This window comes from Nannospalax galili, unplaced genomic scaffold (genome assembly GCF_000622305.1).
Source record: "Nannospalax galili isolate Female #2095 unplaced genomic scaffold, S.galili_v1.0 scaffold278, whole genome shotgun sequence".
Lineage (NCBI taxonomy): Eukaryota > Metazoa > Chordata > Mammalia > Rodentia > Spalacidae > Nannospalax > Nannospalax galili.
In genome coordinates this window covers 6,714,502-6,738,084 of record NW_008347536.1, presented here as the reverse complement: position 1 = coordinate 6,738,084, position 23,583 = coordinate 6,714,502, and the positions used below count along the sequence as shown (strand labels likewise).

General features: G+C 40.5%; 1 protein-coding gene across 2 annotated transcripts in view; it reads right to left on the bottom strand.

Annotated features, from left to right (window-relative positions):
• Positions 1-10,218: 10,218 nt before the first annotated feature.
• LOC103743050 (lysosomal Pro-X carboxypeptidase-like) overlaps positions 10,219-23,583 on the bottom strand; it is a 108,117-nt gene continuing 94,752 nt past the window's right edge. For both annotated transcript variants that reach the window (XM_029568874.1, XM_017800914.2), the window contains one exon: positions 10,219-10,608. In XM_029568874.1, coding sequence (XP_029424734.1) covers positions 10,383-10,608 — 226 coding nt within the window. In that variant the 3' untranslated portion in view covers positions 10,219-10,382. The remainder of the gene's footprint in view (positions 10,609-23,583) is intronic.

Below are 23,583 nucleotides of genomic sequence, written 5' to 3'. Positions count from 1 at the left end.
GGGGCACTGTGACTAGGGAGGGAGGGAGGGAGGAGTGAGTCCAGATGGGAGAAAAGAGTAGAGATGAATGAATCTCGGGGGGCTAGGAGACTAGAGGGAAAAGTGATGCTATAGAAACCCTATGAGAAATGCAGATGGAGGGTTTGAACATTGCATATGCATACCTAGGAGCTGCTTGGAAGGGAAAACAGTGCGAGATGGAAGAGATCTCCCTTAGAGCTAATAACATGCTGTATAGCACTCATCAAAGAAACTTCTTTTGCTACAGATGAAGGCTACCACAGAGTTGCACATCTGATCAGGCATAGAGAACATACACCTGAGAGATGCCAGGTACTAGATGACACATCTGTAGTCGAATTCCTAAAGCCAAGGCTCATGGAACATAGCAGAATAAGGGGTAGAGAGAGGGCTCTTGCACCCCTCCATTCTCACCAGTGAGGCTTCCATATACATCAGAGTGTGCTACATACAGAAGGCCTCAACTGGCCAAGTTTTGGAGAATAAGAGACTGTAGAGTGTAGGATGGGACTCCTATATGGACCTTCACCCACCCATGGCTGAGGGACAATTGTGGAAGAGGAAACAGAAAGATTGTAAGAGCCAGGGCTGGTTCATGAATGGATGAAGTAGAGGCTTCCAGGCCAGTGGAAGCTTGCTCATGAGCACCTGCAACAGTGGGGGCATCCAACGCAGAACCCATGTCAGCTCAATTAACCAAAGGCCCAAAGGGGAGGTGAGAAATATGTGGTGGGTCAGCACTAGATTGAGAACTATTTGAAACTGGTTGCTGCTGGGTGAGGGAGAGTGTGACTTACATATGACCACTGGATGGGCTGACTAGACTCCAGTGAACCCACTTACACTGAAGGACATTTAGATACAAACACCTGAATGAATAGAACTCAGCATGTATGGTAGAGTGTATAGGGTTCAGTACAGAGACAGGGGGACACATGGATTGGGGAAGGGGTCTGGATTTAAGTGGGAACTGTTGTGTGAAATTTAAAGAGCTCAATTAAAAAAAGTCAGGGGGAGTCAGGATAGGAACTCAGGACAGGAACCTAGAGGCAGGAACAGAAGCACAGACCATGGAGGAATGCTGCTTACTGGCCCTTGCTCAGCCTGCTTTCTTATACAATACAGGACCGTTTGCCCAAGGCTGGACTCTCCCATATCACTCAACAACCAAAATTGATTGTTGAAAATGCCCCCACAGACATAGCTACAGGTCAATCCAATGGAGATAATTCCTCACATGAGATTCCCTCTACTAAAGCTATCCAGCACACTTGTTACCATTTTTTACAGTCACAATATATATTTCTAGATAACAAAATAACTATGTACATTTTTTGTTCATACTCACCTATGAATTTTTCTACTACATGAGTTACTGGCATTTTGTCTGGCATCTATCTGTCTTCCAAGAAATTCTGTGTGACAAAACCATGTCATTGAGTTGCCTGAACTGCTTCTGTCCTAAAAACTTAACCATATTTTTACGGCCCTGCCCTTCCCTAGTCACATGAGAAATGATGACTTGTGAGGCACTGAGAACACCACTCTGGGAACTCATCATAGGCCTGTGTGAGTAGAAAAGAGGAAGCTGGTCTAGAGAAGCAGAATGGAACATCACGGGACTTGCACTCTGAGGCAGAGCTCCCACACCCAGACAGGTCAGATGTGTACAAAGAAACAAATCACAGAAAGGGCATGCCCTGTCTGAAAAGACTCAAATTCAGAATGTCTTTCATAATGATTCCCAATTCACTTAAAAATTCACTAGAAATGTAGCTTCCTGAGATTCACCCCAAGATACTCCACAAACTCTGGGTTGAAGCTCAGCGTCAGTGTTTTTACAAATTCTTTAGAAAATTTAGACTTTGGGCCAAACTATAAACAATCTGAGCACCCACTACTGAAGCTGCTACCTGGTGGTATCTATTGAAAGCCCAAGAAGAGGATGTAGCATCTTGCCTTTCCATCTTTGCAAACCCCAGATCTATTCCCTCGTGAGACCTACAAATCACAATCCTGAGAGAGTGCTTGAATGGTTTCAAAGAATTCCCTTTTGCTTCAGGTCATTTAGTGAGAGTTTGCTTGAATTCAAAGATTAAGATACAGTAGTAAAAGAAAATAACCTTTAAATCAAGCCCAGGTTCTGCCAAAAATGAGCCATGAGGCTGTAGACAAGTCCCCTCTAAATGATGGGGTTGGACTGGATCTTTGCGGTGCTTGTTGGTATGGACATTGGCAGCTCTGGAATCTCCTGACTCTACAGACTCCCTAAAGAAGTTCCCTAAACTTTTTTAAAGAATTTTTTAGGGGATTAGTGGTTGAGCACTAGCTGCTCTTGCAGAGGACCCAGGTTCAATTCCTAGTATCCATATAGCAGTTAACAACTGTCTGTAACTCCAGTCCCAGGGATTCTGGTGCCCTCTCCTGACTTCCTCAGGTACTGCACAACATGGGCGCACTTACATACATGCAGGCAATACACTCATACACATAAAAATAAAAATAATAAGTAAAATTTTCTTTAAAAAAAAGTTTTTTAGATCCAGTTGTATGTGTATGTCTGTGTGTGAGTATATGCACATAAATGCAGTTCCCATTGAGGCCAGAAATGGGCATCAGGTCACCTGGAGCTGGAGTTATAGGCAGTTGTGAGCTGCCTTGACATGGATGCTGAGAACCAAACTGTTCCTTTGCAAGAACAGCAAGCACTCTTAACTGCTGGGCCTTCGCTCCAACCCCTAAATTTCTGTATTCCACCCAATGACTCTAGGCAATTAAAACAACAAAAACAAAATAAAAATCACACACATTCTGTCTCTCCTTTTCTGTCATAAATTCAGGGATAATTAGGATGCTTTAAACAAACTTTTCTTTCATTTATTTTTTTCTAATATTTTTAATTGAATTTATGTGTATTTCATACAGAACATCTTAATCATCTTTATACTCCCTTCCCCACTGGCTCCCTCCCATAACTACCCCCACTGGATTTCTTGCATTCTCTCATTGATGTTAAGGCCTATCAAGTCAAGTTAGCATCCCCAAATGTCCTTCAGTGCAAGTTCATCCACTGAGGTCTAGGCAATCTATCTAGAGTCACTCCCTTTAAGAAGATCAGCTCTTCCTCATCCAGCAGTAATCAGCTGCCAATAATTCTTCAGCTAAGGTTGGGGCCTGCTGCCCATTTCCACAGTTCTATGCTGGGTTTGTGTCTACTTGTGTTTACATGGGTCTTGTGCATGCTGACACCATTGCTGTAGGTTCAAATGAGCAAGGTCCCAGGCACCTGTATGACTATTTCTTATGGCCATGCACCTCCTGCCTGGCTCTTACAATCTTTCTGCTCCCTCTCCTACAATGGTCCCTAAGCCCTGGGTGGGTGAAGTTTAATATAGGAGACCTGTCCAAGGACACACACTCTATAGCCTCTTATTCTCTATGCTTTGGCCATCTGTGTCCTTCTGTGTTCATGGACCACTGTTGCATGAGGGAGCTTCATTGATAAGAGTTGAGTTATGCATTGGTATTCTCTCTACCCTTTGTTCTACTATATTCTGTGAGCCTTAAGTGTAGAGGTTCCATTTTAGATATGTCACCTAGGATTGGGCATTTCTCAGACAATCTCTGTGTGTGACCAGTTGTGCAACTCTGTAATGATCACTATCTGTTGCAAGAGAAGCTTCTTCGATGAGAGGTGACTGACATACTTGTCTGTAAATATAATGATCCATATTTAGCACATAGTAAGAAATTACATTTGTCTAGGAATGTGACAGCTTTAGGGTTTGCTTTAAAATCTATGATCTCCCCAGCCATGTGTATTTGGTTATGTTTGCAGTACCACATGAGTTCCCTCATTGATAACCACCAAGGTAAAAGTGCCACTACTGCCCCAATATAGTTTGCTGTGCTGGTCATTGATGTGGTTATTAGACATTAAAGCTGGAGTTAGACCACTGATTAACATTATCCTTTAGCAGCTTGCAGAGTGCTCTCCAAAGCTATGAAAGCTAGCCTTGAAGGAGGTGACTTCAGGTCAGTTCTAGCTCCATTGCTCCAAATTCTGTGTCCAAAGTATGTCCGTCTTCAAAAGTAGGGCTGTAGCAATAGCCTGTGTAATTTGGGGAGTTTCTTGGACTATTCTGGCTAATAACTTGAAGAGAGATTTTTCCTGTCTGGTACTGTTTCTTCATCTATACAGGAAGACTCATATACAGAAGTTGTATGTGTAATTTTTCAGTAGGTTTTTGAACTAATAGTTTTATTGAGAATTTCATACAATGTATATTGATTATATTCAGACCCCTTCCCCATCTCCTCTCAGATCCATCCTCATCTCCCAATAGCCACCACACACACACACACACACACACACACACACACACACACATTTCATGTCCTCCATTGTTTTTTGGTTCCCAGTATGTTACCCAGGCTGGACTTGAACTCATGTCTTCAAGATAGCCTCCTGCATCAGCCTTCCACATATCCACAGCTACAGATGCACACGACCATGACTAGCAATAAGCTACCAGGTAAGAGGCACCCACTAGTGCTGTAGTAACATGACTATTTGGAAAGTAAGCAACAATTTTCTGAATAGAACTGAGGCCAATTCCACAGAAATGAATTTATATCTGGTACTATAAATCTGGTCAATCTGCCTGGGGAGAACATAGGCCCTAGTGGGAAGGCTACTGCTGTTGTTCAGCTAAATTAGCATTATGTACTCTAAAAAGTCCCTTCTAAATATTTACGTTTATGCTTATAAATTAATGCTGCTAAGAACTTTAGTCAGAGAAGTTTCTTTTTGTAATGGATAGAGCTATTGCAGAGACTCATAACTGGTCTGAGTGCTGAGAATAAGTAACTGTCGAATGTTCCATCCTAAATGGGATATCTACATCACCCATTGAAAGGCTTACGGAACATCAGTGAAGAGGGAGGAGAAATAATGTAAAAACAGGATGGAGTGTGGATTGTTGTGCAAAGTTATCTTTCAGGCATGACCTGACAGTTACTCTCATGAATTCTCAGCAGTTGTGATTACCTGCACAAGAAAAGCACAAGTTTTGACCTATTAGCATTCTGTCATGGGGCAGAGAGTGGTAAGTGCTCTGCCCCTCCCTGAGGACCTGGAGGCAGTTAATGGTTGCTGGGAAAGGGAGAGACATTTTCTCCAGTAGTGTAGCCCCTGGTCAGTTGCCCATACTCTCATATAACCTTTTACCCGTGCTCCTGTAAACAACCCTAAGGAAACTCATTGTTTTACAATAAAAAAGACATGAAAGTAGTGATCACTTTAACCTTTTTCCTTTGGGGTGTTTAAGACCATATAGTTGGCCCAAATAAACCAATTTATTTCTACTCTTAAGGTCATTTGGGGATCTGTTCCTCAGGGTCACATGGGCTTTGGAGAAGACCCTGACTCCTTTCTTTTACCAGTTCTATCTATGTGAAGATAATTCAAAGGTCCTGCTCGACCATGGCTTGCTTCACTTGGAAGCATGGAGGAAATGTTTCCTCTGTGTTGACCTTCCTCTTTGTAGACTGGACACTGGTTCAAGTTCATCTCATGGGGTCTCCATATCCTCCCTGAACAAGAAGACAGGTGACTCACAACAGTTGCAGGACATTTTGAGAGATGTTCCACAGTCCCCTGGAACTTTGTCAACCTTGGAGAGCAAGAGGCAAAAAGTATCTTTTAAGTCCCTCTGACCAGATTAGTATAGGACTCAAAGTATGGCTGTTAAACATCCAAGATTAGTTCCACCAGTCTAGTACTTTTACCATGTGCTATGTAGATAAAGCTTGGGCAAAAACCAAACATTCTCAGATAAACCTTGACTAGACGTATATTTTGTTCTTTAAACTAGTTGACTAAACTATGACCTTAAAAATTTTAATATAATGTGTATATTATTTTTGTCTCATCCTTTATATATTATATCAAACCTATACAGACCTTCATCACTTGCCTAGACTTTCTCAATTTTCTTTCTATTTTGGAAAATATCTCCATTCCCATATCCTGTTAACATCTTTTATATTCTTGTTTTCTTTTTTAATAGTTATGAGACATAATAGCATTAACAAATAAATTTCCATCTGTTACACAAATTCTTTTCCTGGAGATATTAAGCAATGTTTATCCCCTTCTAGGGTTCTAGTGTTAAACCAATGTTTGACTAAAGTTTTCCTGGGGAACCAATGAATTTACTGAGCTTACTTACAGAGGTGACTGAGGGGTTGCTGACGTATATGAGTGACCTGGGGTATACACACTGGAAAGCCTTTACCCAGCATGGATCAAGCCATCTCTTCCTAACCTTCCCCAAATTATATACTTTAGTCATCCCCAAATCCAGAAGACCATGTGTGATTAGGGCCAAATTACATACAGCTGGCTGGGAAGAGTCACTGGATACTCTGGTGAGGGTCCAATGACCCTGCTTGCCCTTCCTTTAATAAAGGAGCACAACCATCAACAAGCGCAATTGTGACAATGTTTAGCAGGCAGGCACAGCTGAAGTTGTGACGATGGTATTCATTTCACACAGAAGAGACTGCTGTACAGCATCATCTTCTTAAAAGAACATGGAATTTTTAAGGATTTGGTGCTAGGATCCACAAATGAGGGAGAACATATGTCTTTTCTTTTTCTGAGTCTGTGTTACTTCACTTAGTAAAACAGGTTCTAGATCCATCTATTTACCTGCAAGTTTCATTATTTCATCTTTCTTTATGAGTTCAAGGGATTACACTTCCCAACTTTAGGCTTAAGTCCATATAAAAAGTTAGACAATTATTTAAAATGTTATTTAAACAATTATTTCTCATTGATGATTTTGTTTCTAATAAGACTTCAAATCTTGCTCTGCAATACTGTAGTGCCCACCTGTAGCTAAGGAAGACAACTCACTATTCTAAAATGATGGCTAAATTTGTTTTCTCTCCCTATCTAGAAACCTTCAAGAGGGAACTGACACTGATTCTAGCCACTCCAACAGCCATCAAAGTGCCTGAAAACAAATCCTGAGTCCCATCGCTCTCAATTCCAGCCTTGGCAGACAAAAGAAAAATTAGGAGGAACACAATAGAGGGATACTTTTGGAGGCCCTTGTCAAGAAATTCCAACGGACTCTCATATGAACATTTGAAATTTGCCCTGTTCTGACCTTTTTCTGGTTCCCTGTCTAGAACTTGTAATGCTAACTACTCTTGCCTTTACTTCTCCTTCATATCTCCTAGGCACCAGTCAAGGACTTCTTTTCTCCCTACAGTTAAGAGTTATGCAATTTGGGAGTATTTTAGATAGACCCACTGAAGGGGTACCCCAATTGCCTCACCCTGCATCCCTGTTCAGTATGGAAGAAGCCAGAGTGGTCTGTGTCCTGATTCCCTATTGGCAGTTTGGGTAATCTCTTCAGAAGATGTTGTGATAAGAATAGGAGGTAGGAATTGGCTAGGCAGTTATGGTAAAAAGACCCCAGAGAAAAGTAGCCAGTTCCTTGGCTAAAAATCAAAATGTCCTTGGGCCTTTTAACAACATTCTCTGTTCCAAAGGCCAATAATGTCAAAAAATATTTGGGAGCTCTTATCTAATCCCTAAAAGATTTTAGGGTTACCTCTTCAGAGGGGGGGAATGTTAGAGTAACAAAAAGCCCAATAAAACAAAGAGTACACAAAGTTGTTCAGGAAAAAGTGATGGAGAGATACAGGAGGAGTTGGAGGGGAGGGAGTGGGTGTGGATTTGATCAAAACACCTTATATGCATGTATGAAATTCTCAATAAATTTTTTTAAAAGTTAAAAAAAAAAGACCTGAAAGTAGAAGGAAGAGGAAGAGGATCAGCAGGAATGGGAAGAGGACAACAAGGAGACATGTGGGGAAATGTCGTGATATCATGTATAGTTGAGGTGCTGAATGGCTTCGGTTGTCAACTTGATACACCTGGGTGGAGGTAACCTCAGCTGAGGAATTTCCTCCATTGGATTGGACTGTGGCCATGTCTGTGGGGCATTCTCTTGATTGTTGAGTGGTATGAGAGAACCTAGTCCACTTGGTGGTGCCACCCTGGGCAGGTTGTCCTGCTTTGTATAAGAAAGCAGGCTGAGCACAGGACAGAGGAGCGAGCCAGTAAGCAGCATTCCTCCATGGCTGTGGTTCAGCTTCTCCATCCTGACTTCCTCCCTTGGCTTCCCTTGATAACGAACAGTTAACTATAAAACAGATAAACCCTTTCCTCCCCAAGTTGGTTTAGTCAATGTTTTATCACAGCAACTGAAAGCAAACTGGGACAGTTAACATATGCTTTAAAAAAAACTTTTTAAAAAATTAAAAGATAAAACATACTAAAAACTACCAAAAACTTAAGTTTGGAGTTTGTTGTTTTTATTAGGATTTTTGATCTTTCTGATTTGAATTTTGAGTCAAGATCTCACTGGAAAGCCCTGGCTGGCCTGGAGGTCCTATATAGGCAAGGCTGATCTTGAACTAGCAACAGTCCTCCTGTCTCTGCCTTCTGAGTGCTGGGATTACATGCATGTGCCCAGCTGTTGTTAATAAGATTTAATATTCTGATCCTTTTTTGACATAAAATGAAATTTTAGAACATTTTACTTAGGCTAACTAGGTTAACTTTATATAAGATCAAATTATACTTACAAAAGGTCTTTCTTTTTACAATTTGTTTTTTCATAAAAATATAACTTCTAACAATAAATATTGAAGGAAATGCTAAAGTATTTTAAAGAAGTAAAAAGCTCCAAGGAAAACAAGATAAAATCCTGAAGTAAGAAATAAGAGTATGTCTACTAAACACTTTGCATTATATAACTTCATATTGAACAAGAAATTTAATATTTAAATCCCCACCCTAGTAGACTGTTCTCTGATGTTGAAACAAAACTACTGAGCAAAGTGCTCAACTCATTCCAATGAGAACTGAGGGCTTCCAAAAGGAGACAAAGATCTTCCTGTATGTCCCAGATGTCAGGGTAATAAGGGGAAATTTTCAGTCTTCCTCTCAAAAGTAAACTATATTTTCTGCACTTTAAAAAAATATGTTTTTGAAATATCAATCTCAAGGTATACTTTTTTTAAAGTGGGACCTTCCCCAGGACAGGATAAAAACAAATTTACTGAGAAAATAAAAAGAAACTATGAAGAACTTTGTTGGCAGAGAAGAAACTGTTAGTCTCTCTCTGGGTCCCTGAAAGGTTTTGATTCAACCTTATTTGTTATCCTAGAAAAGCTCTTCTGAAGAAAGGTCTCAGTGTAAGAACTGCTTGAAAGAAGCTATCCCCTTGGAACGGGCATGACTCCACCATTTATTAATGTCAAAAATGCTGCCTGCATGAGTCACTGTGCTTGTCTTTTGGAAACCAGACAGAGAAGTCCACATGCACCTGCCACTCGGTTCCCTGGCACTTCTGTCCGTAACAATACCAGTAAAAACTATCAGAAAATAAAATGTTCTTTAAAGATAATCAGAACTACATTTTACTTTTTGAATAGCTGATTCATCAATTTTAAAAGACTTATTACTGAAGTATTATCAGTGACCACAGCATTGAGCCTGTTCAGATTTAAAGTGAAAGACATAACAGAGATTTTCCTAAATTGGCAGAATTTAACTAAATTACCACAAAAGTGACCTGAGAAACAAAGAGAAGTGGAGCAGGAGAAGGCCAGATTTCTTCCTGGCACAACCACGGTGGCAAATATCCCAGAACTAAGGAGAGCTGCCAAGTGGGAAAGAAAATTAAAGCAGCCAGCCCAGGCACACTGCCTTCCCAACAGCTGGAGGGAGATGAGGCACAGCACACAGGTAGAAGGTCCAGCCTGGTTCTTTATTGCAGCACGGTTCAAAGTCTGTAAATCAAGTCTGTAAATCAAGTTCAAAAGAAACGGCCCTGTTTCCTGGATTGGCCTCACACATCCTTCCTACCAGCTGCAACTGTGTCATTTTTAATTCAGCTTCTGCTTTTCCTATTTGAGGTAGGAATGGGGACTTAACAATGGGCCAGGAGACATCAACCTCAAAACCAAGGAGAAATCTCTGCTTGCAGAGGCAAAGGAAGTGGCTCTCCCTCCGGTGAAAAGCACTTAGGAAAGGCTCCAGTTGTAATGGCCTGGGAGCTGTCATGAGGACGTTCTTCCTGGAGATGACACAAAGGCAGTGAGGACGGAACAGTGACCTGGGTGGGACGGCAGTGCTCACCCCATCACTCTCTTCCGTATCAGCCTTGGCCCAACAAATCTAATGACAAATGGGAGAAAGTAATTACATATTTTAAAAAATCAAAGTGAGGGTATGGAACATAAAAGGAGAAAGTAAAGTGGGTTTTTTTTGTTTTTTAAGTTGCTAAGGGTTTCTTTCTGGCATTGTTATAGAAATCTGTGATCCACTGCTTCATGTATCTAACTTCCACTGAGCGGGCTAACTGAAGGGATGGTGGGTCCATGGAAGTGCTGGCTCGCAGATCTAAATGGTGGGCCCCCTCTGGGATGTTAACAGCCACCAGGGAATCCGAGAGATCTTCAGTAACTCCACCTCCTGACCATGGGTCTAGCTCACCATTGCTGCAAATAAGGGGAAGAAGAAAAATTAAGGTCATCAGTTCTTTATATCCACACTCAGATAACTTATGAGAAACATTCTTTATGCATAAACCTAAAATTATAAACAATCTGGGAGATTTGATCTGAGGAGCTACTTTGTCAGATAAAAAAGGTGCTTGATACTTGATTTTTTCAATATTTCTACAAAGCCTTGAGCCAAAGCAAACAAAAGTGGTTCCTGTGCACTGACCTAGACCAGGGGTATGCAAACTTTTGGCTTCTCTGGGCCACAATGGATGAAGAATTGTCTTGGGCCACATGCTAAATGCATCAACATTAACAAAACCTAATAAGCAAAAAAAAAAAATGGTCTATGTACAATTTTTGTGATATCCACAATGACATTGAAGGAAAAAGTTCTCACATAATAATCCTGATTTATGTAGTGCCTATCAGGTCTTTTATAATAATGAAATGGGTCTCCAAGTTTGAAAATCACTAAAAAAGAAAATATATCTAAGCAGTGAAATCACTGATTTTTTAATAGATTTTGTTATAAGAGCAGAGGAAAAGAGAGCACCGTGAAGCTAGTGGCATATTTGACACTGTACTTAAATGAATGCATTAGCATCTGGTCTGACAGAAGTGGCTCAGTTCTGTGAGTTCTCCTGGTGCTCACTGGATATTTTGGTTCTAAATTTACTCAGTTGATAATATTTGTTTACAAATGTAGGTGCTGCCAAAAGGTGGCGCTATGAATAAGGTGTGATTATGAACCAAGGGATAGTTGTCTCTGGGAAGTTAGGACCTATAGAAGTCCAATAAAGAGACATGAGTCCACTTTTCCTTAAGATGAACATCAGATTGGAGCTCTATGCATCCTATTTGAAAGTTGACAGGTAACATGTTTATGTGGAGGGGATAGATATACCTGAAAATAGAGTTATAAATATACCAAAATGTTATTCTCCCAGAAAACTTGAAATCTGTTTTCAAATTCTCGTATCAAATCAGGGCACAAGGCCACTTATTTTTTGCTGTTCAACCAACGAACTGAAATGCATGAAATTGTTTGCATTAATTTGAGCATGTCATTATTTTAGTTTCAATTACAACACTTTTATAATTTGAAATATGGTAACGGTAAGGTAGTTTTCACTTTGAAGACAAATGTTTAACTGATTTAAATGAAATATTAAATTCACCAAAAATGATCTCTAATCCAATTTTCATCATCAAGTTCTGGCACAAATTTTGTTTTTAATCCCATGAACGACTTGAAACCATCTTTCATCTTATAAAATAGTCTCATCATTTGACCTTTATCTACCCATCCTACTTCTGAAAAGTAAATAATGTCACCATTGTCAGCATCAACACCTCTAAGGGATTCCAGGAACTGGCAATAATTTCATCCTCTGGCCTTTATGAAATTCATCATCTTGATGATTTGCATGATGTCATCCATTTTTAATACTTTGCATATTAGTGCACATTAATTTTGCTACTGCATTATGCAATGATACTTCATTAAACATGAGTATGGGAGGCAATTTCATAACCTTCTTTAATTTTACAAATTCAGCTCTTTTGCTTACATCACAGGGCATCACCACTGACTATACTAGATATGCTGACAATCTACTCTGCAACTTCCTGCGATTGATTTTCCAATTTCCTCAGTTCACCTGGCTACAGTCTGATGAGACTTCAGAGATTTTGGAGATATCTCCCTTATATCAGGATATAGTCAATATACCATGCTATTCATGTACTACTTAATAAATTCACCATCAGAAAATGATTCTGAGATTTTTGCCAGTAAGTATGCTACCACATAAGTAGCTTTTATAATAGTATCCTTTTGAGTTGTAACTTCTTTAAAAAAAATTTTTTTTGAGATGCTAGATCTTTTTCTGTTTCACTACTTTATCCTTTTGACATAATCCTTGATTCACACCAAATATGGCAGCATGTTTCCACATATAACGCCTTTTTAAATTACAGTCTTTGAAAACTTGCACAAATTCCCCATAAATTAGGAAGACTGCCCTTACTATTTGCCTCAACAACAAAAAAAAAAAAGTTGGAACTGGAGAGATGGCTCAGTGATTAAGAGTGCTTGCTGCTCTGCAGAGGATCTGGGTTCAGTAACCAGAACCCACATGGTGGCTCACAAGTGCCTGTAACACCAGTTCCAGGGGATACAATACCTTCTTCTGGTCTCCACCAGCACCTGAACACATGTAGTGCACATATGTACACTTAGACCTCCACACAGACACATAAAATAAAAATTAAATCTTTTTTAAGAAGGAAAATAATAGTTATCTGATAAATTTTTATTAAACAACCTTTCTTCATCTGTGATATTTTTTTTCTTTTGAGAGTTCTGTTTTCTTTAGATGTTATAGAAGCCATGGTGGGATTTAAAAAATAATAAGAGATGATATTCACCTTTATTATGAAAATTGATGGGAAAATAAAAAGCATGGTTTGGGCCCTTTCATATCTCAGTTGCCAATGCAGCTCAAAGCAGAGGGCCTATTTTAAAGTGAGTAGGGTGACTCATGAGATGTGGCTAAGGTGTAGAAGTATCCTGAATAAGCAAATAAGAATACTTAGCTGTCTATTGTTTGCAATGGTGGGTTAAAACACTATTGATTATCGCTACATTCCACCTGCCAAATCACCACAGCACATGTAGCACCTAATGATGCCAATTCATCCATCTGCACTTGGAAGATAACACATTGGAAGCCACACACCACATACACACATTTATTTTATGCGACATGGTGACAAAATATTGTCATCTACAAATTTCATATTTGATAACCGTACAGTGGAATTACAAAATAATTACAAAGCAAATTATAATGCTTCAAGTAAATTTACAGTTTTGTGTTGGCCATGGAAACTCTGAACCTTAAGGCCAAAATTAACACTGAAAAATCTGAATCTAAGTGTCTGGCAAGTAGCAAGTATTAGGTCATAGTCCCCCTTTACAAGTATCTTTTCTATTTTCATAAAAAATTTTATTTTTAAGATATATTTAAAAGCTAGATGTCGATTCAAATGTTCTATTTAGCCATTTTAGAAAACTGAGGGTAGGGTTGCAATGATAATTTTTATTGAATTTTTGTGATTTTCATACAATATATTTTGATTGTATTTAGATCCCCCCCAACTTAATGTGTGCTATTATATACAGTCTATATACAGGGAGTCTAGAGAGAGAGAGAGAGTGAGTCTAATTTGTGTTTCCAAATGTCCTTCAGTGTGGGTCCAGCTTTTGGAGCCTGGTTAATCTATTAAGAGTCCCATGATTGAAAAAGACTGACTCTTCTCCTCCCAGCAGCCATCAGTTGCCAAAAGTTTCTTGAGTTGGGATTTCTTCCCCATGTCTATACTGGGATTTTGTCTGGTTTGAGCTTGCCTGGGATTTATGCATGCTGCCTCTGTTGCTTTTAGTCCATATGAGTAACTGACCAGCTGTCTGGAAAATTCTATTTCCCTGTGGTCATCCACCACCTCTGGCTCTTACAATCTTTCTGCCCCCTCTTCCTCAATTATCTCTGAGCCTTGGGAGGCAAAAGCTTGATATAGGTGTCCTACTCAGGGATAAGCACTCTGCAGCCTCTTTTTCTCTACAGGTTGGTCATTTGTTGGTTTCTGTATTAATCATCATCTGCTGCATAAAGAAGCTTCTCTGGTGAGAGCTGAGAGATGCATTACTCTGAGATGGTGGAGGGAACTCTAAAAGTGTTTTCATTACACTTATTTATTCACATGTGGGTGGTGGTGCATGTGTGCCACAATGTATGTGTATGTATGTGGAAGTAGAGGACAATGTGTGGGAGTCCGATCTCTCCTTATACCATGTGGATACCAAAGATCAAATTCAGGTTGTCACCCATTAGGTTTGGTAGCAAGTGCCTTAGCCTGCCAGCCTTACATTCTCCTTTTGGGGAACCTGTTGGCCTATCCTTACCCTCTATTTTAATCACCTGGAGAATGTTTTTGTGTATGTTCTGACATTTTATCAGAGAACCAAAAGTATTCCTGTAATGTGCATAGTTACTTTTTTAAAAACTTTTTTAAAAAACTTCTCTAAATTCAGTCTATACACAGATTAGTACCATTATTGTTCAGATATAAATGCTCCCCAAAGTCCCATGTGTTAAAAGCATAGTCCTATCTTGGGAAGTAGAGAAAACCTTTCAGAGGCAGGGCCTAGTAGACAGTTACAGGTCACTGGGAGCTTGCCTGTGAAGAGAATTACAGGACCCAGTCTACGCCCATCGTTTTCACCAGCCATGACGTGAACAGTTTAGTTCTGCCACATGCTTTGCCAAGACTTATTGCCTTGCCACAGGCTCCCAAACAATGAAGCCAACCTATCATGGACTAAAATCTCCAGAACAGTGAGTCTTTCCCCTTTTCAAGCTGTGCATCTCAGGTATTTTCCTTTTCTTTTTTATAAACTATTTTATTATTTTTGTGTGTATGAGTGTATTGCCTGCATGTGTGCTAGTATCCCTGCATACCCATAGAAGTCAGAAGACAGCATTAGATTCCCATGGATCTGGAGTTACAGACAGTTGTTGGCCATGTGGGTGCTGAGAATTGATCCTGGGTCCTCTGCAAGAGCAGCCAGTGCTCTTAACCACTGAGTCATCTCTCCAGACCCTCAGGTATTTTCTTATAGTAATGTAAAGTTACACAACCACTAAATGCTTTATCACCCAACTTTCCCAAACATCTCAAACATACCAGATCCAAACTGAGCTATTATTTCCCAACTCCCAATCATTCCCTCTAGTCATCTCAGTTCTCATTAACAGAAACTGTCTTTTAGCTGCTAGAGTCAAAGTTTTCTGCCATCCTCTAATCCAATCTATATCTTTAAATATATCCAGAATCTGACCACTTCTCACACCTCAGCTACTATCTTCACCTAAGTCTCCATTATCTCTACCAGGTATTATATTAGCCTTTAAACTGTTCTGATTCCATTCCTCTTCCTCGGCCCCCTCAAACCAATGCCAATAAAGCAGTTTTGTCCTATAAATCTAAATTAGATTATGTTACTCCTCTGGTCAAAATATTTCAGTTTTCCCATCTCATTCAGGATAAAATCCAAAGTCACTCCTAGAACCTACAAGTTCCTGCATAATCCAAACCTCAGCTGCCTCTCTGAGTTCATCTGAGTTAGTGAGTACCTCCCTCACTAACTTCACTCCAGCTACACTGGTTTCTTCCCCTGCCCAAAAGAATCTGAAGACACATATCTCTCAAGGCCTTTGCTCTTGCCTGTGCCTCTGGAATACCCTTCCCCACCAGCCTCCTCATGGCTAGCTCCCATGCTTCTCATGACCATTTTGCAAAAGTTATCCCTTAGTAAGGTATTCCTGCTATTCCTGAGATTTCCCCTTCTTCTAGCATTTCATTAATCCCTTCCCTGACTTATTTTTTTCTCCTTAGCCATCATGTCCTCACCCCATGTTGGATGACACTACCTTTTTGTATTACCTGCCAAACCAGAGCTCCACAAGGGTAGGGATTTGGGGTTCTTCTATAACCGTATCTCCAGTTTCTAGAACCAGGGCAGGCTCACAGTAGGAGCCAAACACATATTTATGGACATTAAGTGTTAAAATGTCTGTGGCCTCATATTGAATGTCCTCCAAAGAGATCTATGAGTAGATGAGTAGATCCGTGCAGGTTCATGAACGTGTAATCTCTTCAGTAGTTTTTTGACATGGAAGAGCATTGTTGATATAAAGGACTAACACAAATATGCACCTTGCCCTTCAGCTATGTGCAATAGTAGAAAGAATGATGAACTAAGTCTGATCTAAATTTTATATCCTTACTAAGCTAGTTGACATCTTGGAACCTCCGTTTCTAGGTGTACTATTAAAAACATTTTTTAACCAATACCTCTCTCTGATGCAAATGATATGAGGCCAAAATAGAATAATACACATGGAAATAAAGCCCAAACTATAAAACACCACACAAATGTGCAGTTGCTGTAATTATTATACACGGTGAGCACAGGAAGTGGTAATACACCCAGGAAGTAAATGAATCCTGGAAGTGGATTCAAAAGTGTTTCTCATAAAAAGTCAATCAGAATACTAATTCTACCAGTTTTTTTCTAGGTAACTGAATAAATTAAATTGCAAAATAAACATTCAGGTGTGTTGTGTATGTGCTTGAAACACAACCTTGAATTCCCTTTTCTATTATCATATACTTCTCATAAACAGTACTTAGTTTTAACTTATTAATATACTTCTTGAAAAAAAATTAATCCCAAAATGCATCTTATTGGTTTTATTAAAAATAAAAGGGAAAACTCCCATGCCAAAGAGCATAGTTTTCAACTACCAGAGTAAACCACACAGAGGTTGGTTTCTCTTAAGAAAATAGCATTTATCATTACATCAATTTGAGGAACTCACCCCAGATAGGAAAACCTCCACTATTTGCAAAATTTTTTAAAAAGCTGTCCTTACAGTGACGTGCTAAGCAAAACTGCATTTGGCTTAAAAGGTCACCTGCAGCACTTGGTGGCTTAGCAACGGCGTCTAGAGTGGCTGAGAGACCAAGTGTGCATGTGGACTTGAAGTTCTCGGTTTAGACATGTACAAGCAAAACCAATCACTGAAAAATCTAAAATAAATAGCAGTTTTCATGAGAGATGCCTGGGCAAAATTCATAGCAACCAGCCTCACCCAATCACTGGCAATAATTAGTTTGCCTGGCAAACCATGTTAAGCTAACCAGTTCTTCAGAGACCCCCTTTGGGATTTTATGTAAATAACTGAGGATCGTCACTGGTGAAATAACCTATGGGCTGTAGAAAACATCAGTCTTCCCAGAAAAAACACGTTCAATTAAAAGAATTGCCAAAATGGAACTATTAACAGCTAGTGTTTATTTATTAAGGCTTCACCTATCCAAAAATATTCACTGAGTACCTCCATGTATCCAGCACTCATGGGCACAATAGGTTCAGCAGACAACAAACACATAAAACTTCTGCTCTCATGGCGTTTACTTCCATAGGAACCTGTTTATTCCTTAAATAACTTTGGTAAGTAATCATTATTACTTCCTAATTACAAAAATTGGCAATTTGCCCAAGGCCAAGTAGCTAACTATGGGAGAAGCCAAAAGATACCAAACTGTACCTGACTCCAAATTCCTTAACTGGTAAATCTTCACTGGAAAATCACCAATCAACAGTTACATATTGAATTTCCCAACCAAAACAAGCAGCCGCATTCAGATGTGTATGAGGCAAGCTAAGAAAAGAAGGCTGAACATAAAGGTTCTTTCCAAATGGTCCAGTAGATGTTTCAAAGCACACAGAAGAGACACCTGAGACTGCTCCTTTACTTTAGGATGGCAGTTTCTTCAGAAAAGCAGAACTTTCAGGTAGGTGTGTGTGTGTGTCTATGTGTGTGTGTGTGTCTGTATGTGTGTGTGAATGTGTTCATGTGTGTATTAGCCCACATGTGCATATGAGTGCACGTGTGTGTATGGAGGCCAGAGTTAGACATCACGTGTCCTTCTCAATCACTGTCCATCTTATTTTTTGAGACAGTCTCTCACTAAACCTGGAGCTCACCAATTCAGCTAGGCTACTTGGTCAGCAACCTCCAGGGATCTACCTATCTCTGCTGCCCCAGATCACATGTACTGACTGCCACAAGGCACTTTTTATGTGGGTGCTGAGATCAAACTTGGAAACTCATGCTTGTATTATAAGCATTTTGCCGACTAAGCCATGCCCCTAGCCCTTAGAACTTTGAATTTTTAAATAACTTTTTACATTGGGTTTTCATACATGCCTCCTGCCATGCCTCCCCCACCATGATGGACTCTTATCCTCTGGAACCATAAGTCAAATAAACTCTTCCTTCTATAAGCGGTCTTGGGTCATGGTGCTTTATCACAGTGACAGAAAAGTAACTAATATAACATCCTACTACAGAGACACTTGCTCAGCCATGTTTATTGTCACTCTTTCCCCAGTAGCTAGGAAATGGAAAAACCTAAATGTTCCTCAAATGATAAATGGATAATGAAAAATGTGGTGCATATACATAATGGCATTCTAGTCAGCTGGAAAGAAAGATGAAATCATGAACTTTGCAGGTAAATGGATGGATCTTGAAAACATTGTAAGTGAGGTAACCCAGACCCAGGAAAAAAAAAAAACTGCATGTACCCTCTCATTTGTTGATCCTAGCTTTGAATCTTTAGATGTGATCATATATCCTCACATAACTTCAGAAGACAGGAAGGTAGAAAAGATTCTTGTGGGGGGGGTTTAAGAGAGAAGGAGCACAAGACAGGAGGATAGCAGGACACAAGTGCTATCAAGGGAGAAATGCAAAACAGGGGGAGGGACTTTAACTTGGAGTGGGAGAGAAGGTAATACAGGGAGAGAGGGAGGGAGAGATAAATAATACTAAGAATGCCTCTAAAACAATAGGTAAAGATTATTTTATAACCTTACTTTAAAATATACATATAATATATATGTGAGTGCATGGGCATAGCTGAAGGCTATCTAACAAAACTTGCAGTACCAGGCAAGTGAAACCTTCTTTCAAGCTGCTGATCAGGCTAGTCCAAAAGAATACCAAAAGAATATAGGCAATTGCCATTAACCTCAGTTGCCTCCCAGAACTTTAAGGTAAGACCCTATTGCTGAAGACACCATACACTTCAGACACAGGAGTTAGAGAAATTGAACTGGAACTGGCCTGGAAGCCTCCTCCCTAAAAACTAGCTCTCATAGTATCAGAGGTACTATGCCAGCTGTCAAGGGAGAAAATCAGTCAATGAGTGTACTTAGCTGTAAAGTCTATGACCCACAACAATGACTAGCCCAGCAAAATACCGGTCCAATAGTGGCACTCTTGTCTTGGGGGTGATCAACAGCTGACTAATTAGACAATAGGTCTGCTTAATAGGACGGAATCCATGCATAGTACTATAAATATAGCCAAGTACACAGGGTTGTAGAGGTCATCCACCCTACAGGCGAACCTGCAATGGCCACTTTCCTTAACCAATGAAACATCTTACTATATTCTACTTTATCCATACAGTCACAGGTAAGTAGCTCTCACCACTCATCAAAGAAGCTTCTTTTTGCAACTATGGAGACTATTTAAAAGTTCTGAAACTAATCAAAATGCTGAGAATAAGCAACTGTGTGATACCTAGCCCCAATTGATACATCTACAATGTAACCACTACACCTAAGGCTCAGAGGACATCACTGAAGGAGTGGAAAGATTGTAAGAGCAGAGAACCAGGATGCCTGCTGCTAGATAGTGTATGACAGGAAAGATGCACCCACAAAATCTCCACACTACAGTTGCAATCCCAGTTGGCATGACTGTGGCTAGGGAAATTTCACAGGGTCCCAATCTAGATGAAGAGTTACAGGCAACCAAAGGAATGCTGAGGGAGGGCAAATCTGTTTTCTCCAGGTACAAGCTCCCTGATAGGTTATCTCAATCCCCTAGTGTCTGCCCTAAGCACATTATCTTAGTTTGATTTCCCTATTGCTGTGATAAAGCACTCTGCCCAAAAACAACTTGGGGAGCAAAGGGTTTCTTTGGCTTACACATCCTGATCACAGTTCATCCTTGAAGGAAGCCTGGCAGAAACTCAGTGCAGGAACCTGGAGGCAGAAACTGAAGCACAGACCATGGAGGAATGCAACTTACTGACTTCCTCCCCTGGCCCATGCTCAGCCTACTTATACCACCTAGGACCACCTGCCCAGAGGTGGCACTGACCACAATGGCCTGAGCGCTCTCACATCAATTAGCAACTAAGAAAATGCCTCACAGACAAGATTGCAGGCCAAGCTGATGGTGGAAATGCTTCAGTTGAGGTCAAATGCAGCTATCCAGAACACATGTGTACACATGAGCACCACTAGATGGACTCGGTGCAAGATAGATAGATAGATAGATAGATAGATAGATAGATAGATAGATAGATAGATTAGATAGATAGATGATGATAGATAGATAGATGATAGATAGATGATAGATAGATAGATATAGATAGATACATACATACATACATACATACATACATACAGAGAGAGAGAGAGAGAGAGGAGTTGGAGAGGGGAAGGAGTATAGAAATGATGTAAACATAGTACTCATATGTGAAATTCTCAAAGAAAGAAAACTTTTTTAAAAGAAAAGAATATATTTGACCAAAACTCACATGTTAAAACATCAAGGAATAAAGATTCCACTTCATTCAACTTGATCTTCAGCTTTACTTATTATAAGGAAAAAGAGGTTGAACCTAACGTTCAGGGTATTAGAATAACCCATATAAATACTCGCTGAAGATAATCTCGTAAGGAAAACAGCTAATTGATAAAATGCTTCCTTCTCTGATAGAGCAGAGATGAGGCTGGAGCGCTGTGGTCTGAATTCTTGTGTTGGAACGGACCGCCACTGGGATAATAATAACAGAGGAGTCCTTTGGGGAAGTGATCAACTTATGATGGCTTCACCCCATCTGTTTGGTTGATTTTTTTGAGACAGGATCTCCCTATAGGCCCAGCTGGCCCAGAACTCACTACATAGACCAAGCTGGCCTTGAGATAGCTTCCTGCCTCTGCCTATCATGTGCTGGACTTAAAGGTGTGTGCCAACACTCAAGGCTGAAGTCTCGACTCTTACAGATGGATTATTGCCTCATCAAAAGGCTAGAAGAAACTAGTTTCTGTCCATTTTTAATTTTTTGACTTCTGCCATACAAGATTACAGGCTCCAAGGCACCATCTTGGAATCAGGGTCTGTGCCCTCACTAGACACCAAATCACCTAGCACCTTGATTATGGATGTCCCAGCTGCCACAACTGTGAGAAATAAATTTATGCTGTACATAAATGATGCAGTCTTGGGTATTTTGTGACAGCAGCACTAATGGACTAGGCCAGAACCAAAGGCTTACACAAAAACCCTTTATAGCCTTCTCCAATGTTCCTAATTTCAAGTACTCTAAATTTGACACACCCTAGTTAGATGTCTTCATCCAAGCAGCATGTTATACAACTGAACTGAGTAACAGAGTTTTGAAGAATCCAACTGAGGACAAGAAACAAAATTCAAGGGAATTAAATCAAAAGGTTTCGGTTTTCCATTGAAGTGCCTTGTCTTTCATTTGTAAGAACTTATCTCCTGGTTTAGACACAGCATGGGTCTGATAAGTCAGAGGCTTTTAAACAAGATAGGCAAGAACCTTCAGAACAAACAGTACTCCGCATTCTTAAAAGTTATTGTCTATGTACAGAAGGCCAAATATGACTCTTGTTTAAGGGAGTATGCAAAAAAACAGGTGTGGTATCACTCATTTTTAATCCCAGCACTCTGGATGCAGAGGCAGGCAGACTTCTGTGAGATAGAAGCAAGCCTGGTCTACAAAGCAAGTTCAAGGCAAGCTGGGGCTACAGGGAGAAACTGTCAGAGAGGAGAGTCAGGAAATGGCACCTAAGTTTAAACCATAGTTCTAGTTAAGATATAGAAGATATTGTTGGGAGCCTCTGTTATGCAAAGTGGAAGCCCCTTCACACCAGACAGCTCATGCAGCTCGGGTTTATGTGCCTCACAAAGCATCTAACAGCCAAAGCTTTTACCACTACCCCCATGGTATAAATGTCTTAGGCAGAGATTTGGGCTGCAGAGAATTGGGTCGCAGAGAGCTGGGACACAGGGAGCTGGATCTCAGAGAATAAAGCTGTAACACAGACTAAGTCTTGAGTCTTGTGTCACTACCGGCAGCCCAATCTCTCCGGGGGGCGCACTCCCTCATTACCGACCCGCAGACACCCTAGCTTTCACCGTCTTCGTACTCTTCCCTGCGTGGTTCTGTGGCCAGGGAACTCGCATCCTGAGGAATAGTACACGGGTGAAATAGAGACGGGATTTCGGCTGAACAATGCTTCAGTAGCAGAGGAAGCTGTCAGCACCAGAGACTTGGGACTCCAGCCGCCAGGAGAAGCCTGCGGGCATCCGCAGCCAGGGCCAGAGACGCCTGTGGCCAGACCTGCCAGCGACTAGCCAGGTGTGGCAGAGGCCCCGAGATCCAGGGGCCCGGAGCGACCCCGAGATATCCACGCACACCACGCCTAAGGCCCATAGAGACACGGAGAAGCCAACGGGACCAGACCAGCTTTCCTCCAGACGCACGGCGGGAGAGCGCACGCACACCTACGGATCCGCCCTGCCATCCCGAGAGTGTGCGCAGGGACCCCGAGCGCCCCACGCCCCATAGATATTACAATCATGAACATATATTCACCAAACTCTGGTGTACCCAACTTCATAAAAACAATACTACAGGACTTTAAGACCCAGATTAACCCCAACTCATTAATAGTAGGGGACTTCAATACCCCACTGACTCCATTAGATAGGTCAAGAGGTCAGAGAGTTAACAGACAGACATCTGAATTAAACAATACCATACATCAAATGGATCTAACAGCCATCTACTGACTATTCCACCCCAAAACCAAAGAATATACTTTCTATTCAGTGCCCCATGGAACCTTCTCCAAAATCGGCCACAAATTGTGGGACAAAACAAGCCTCAACAAATATAAAAATATTGAAATAATTCCATGCATTCTCTCAGTCCACAATGCAATAAAGCTTACCACCGTAAGAAACCCTGGTAACCACATGAACACATGGAGATTAAACAACACATTCCTGAATGATGAATGGAACAATAGAGAAATTAAGAAAGAAATAAAAGTATTCCTGGAATTAAATGAAAAGGACAATACAACATGACAAAACCTCTGGGACACACTGAAAGCGGTCCTTAGAGGGACGTTTATAGTTCTAAGTGCCTACATCCAAAAATCGGAAAGAACACAAATAAATGACAACACTGCAACTCAACACACTTGAAAAGCAACAGCAA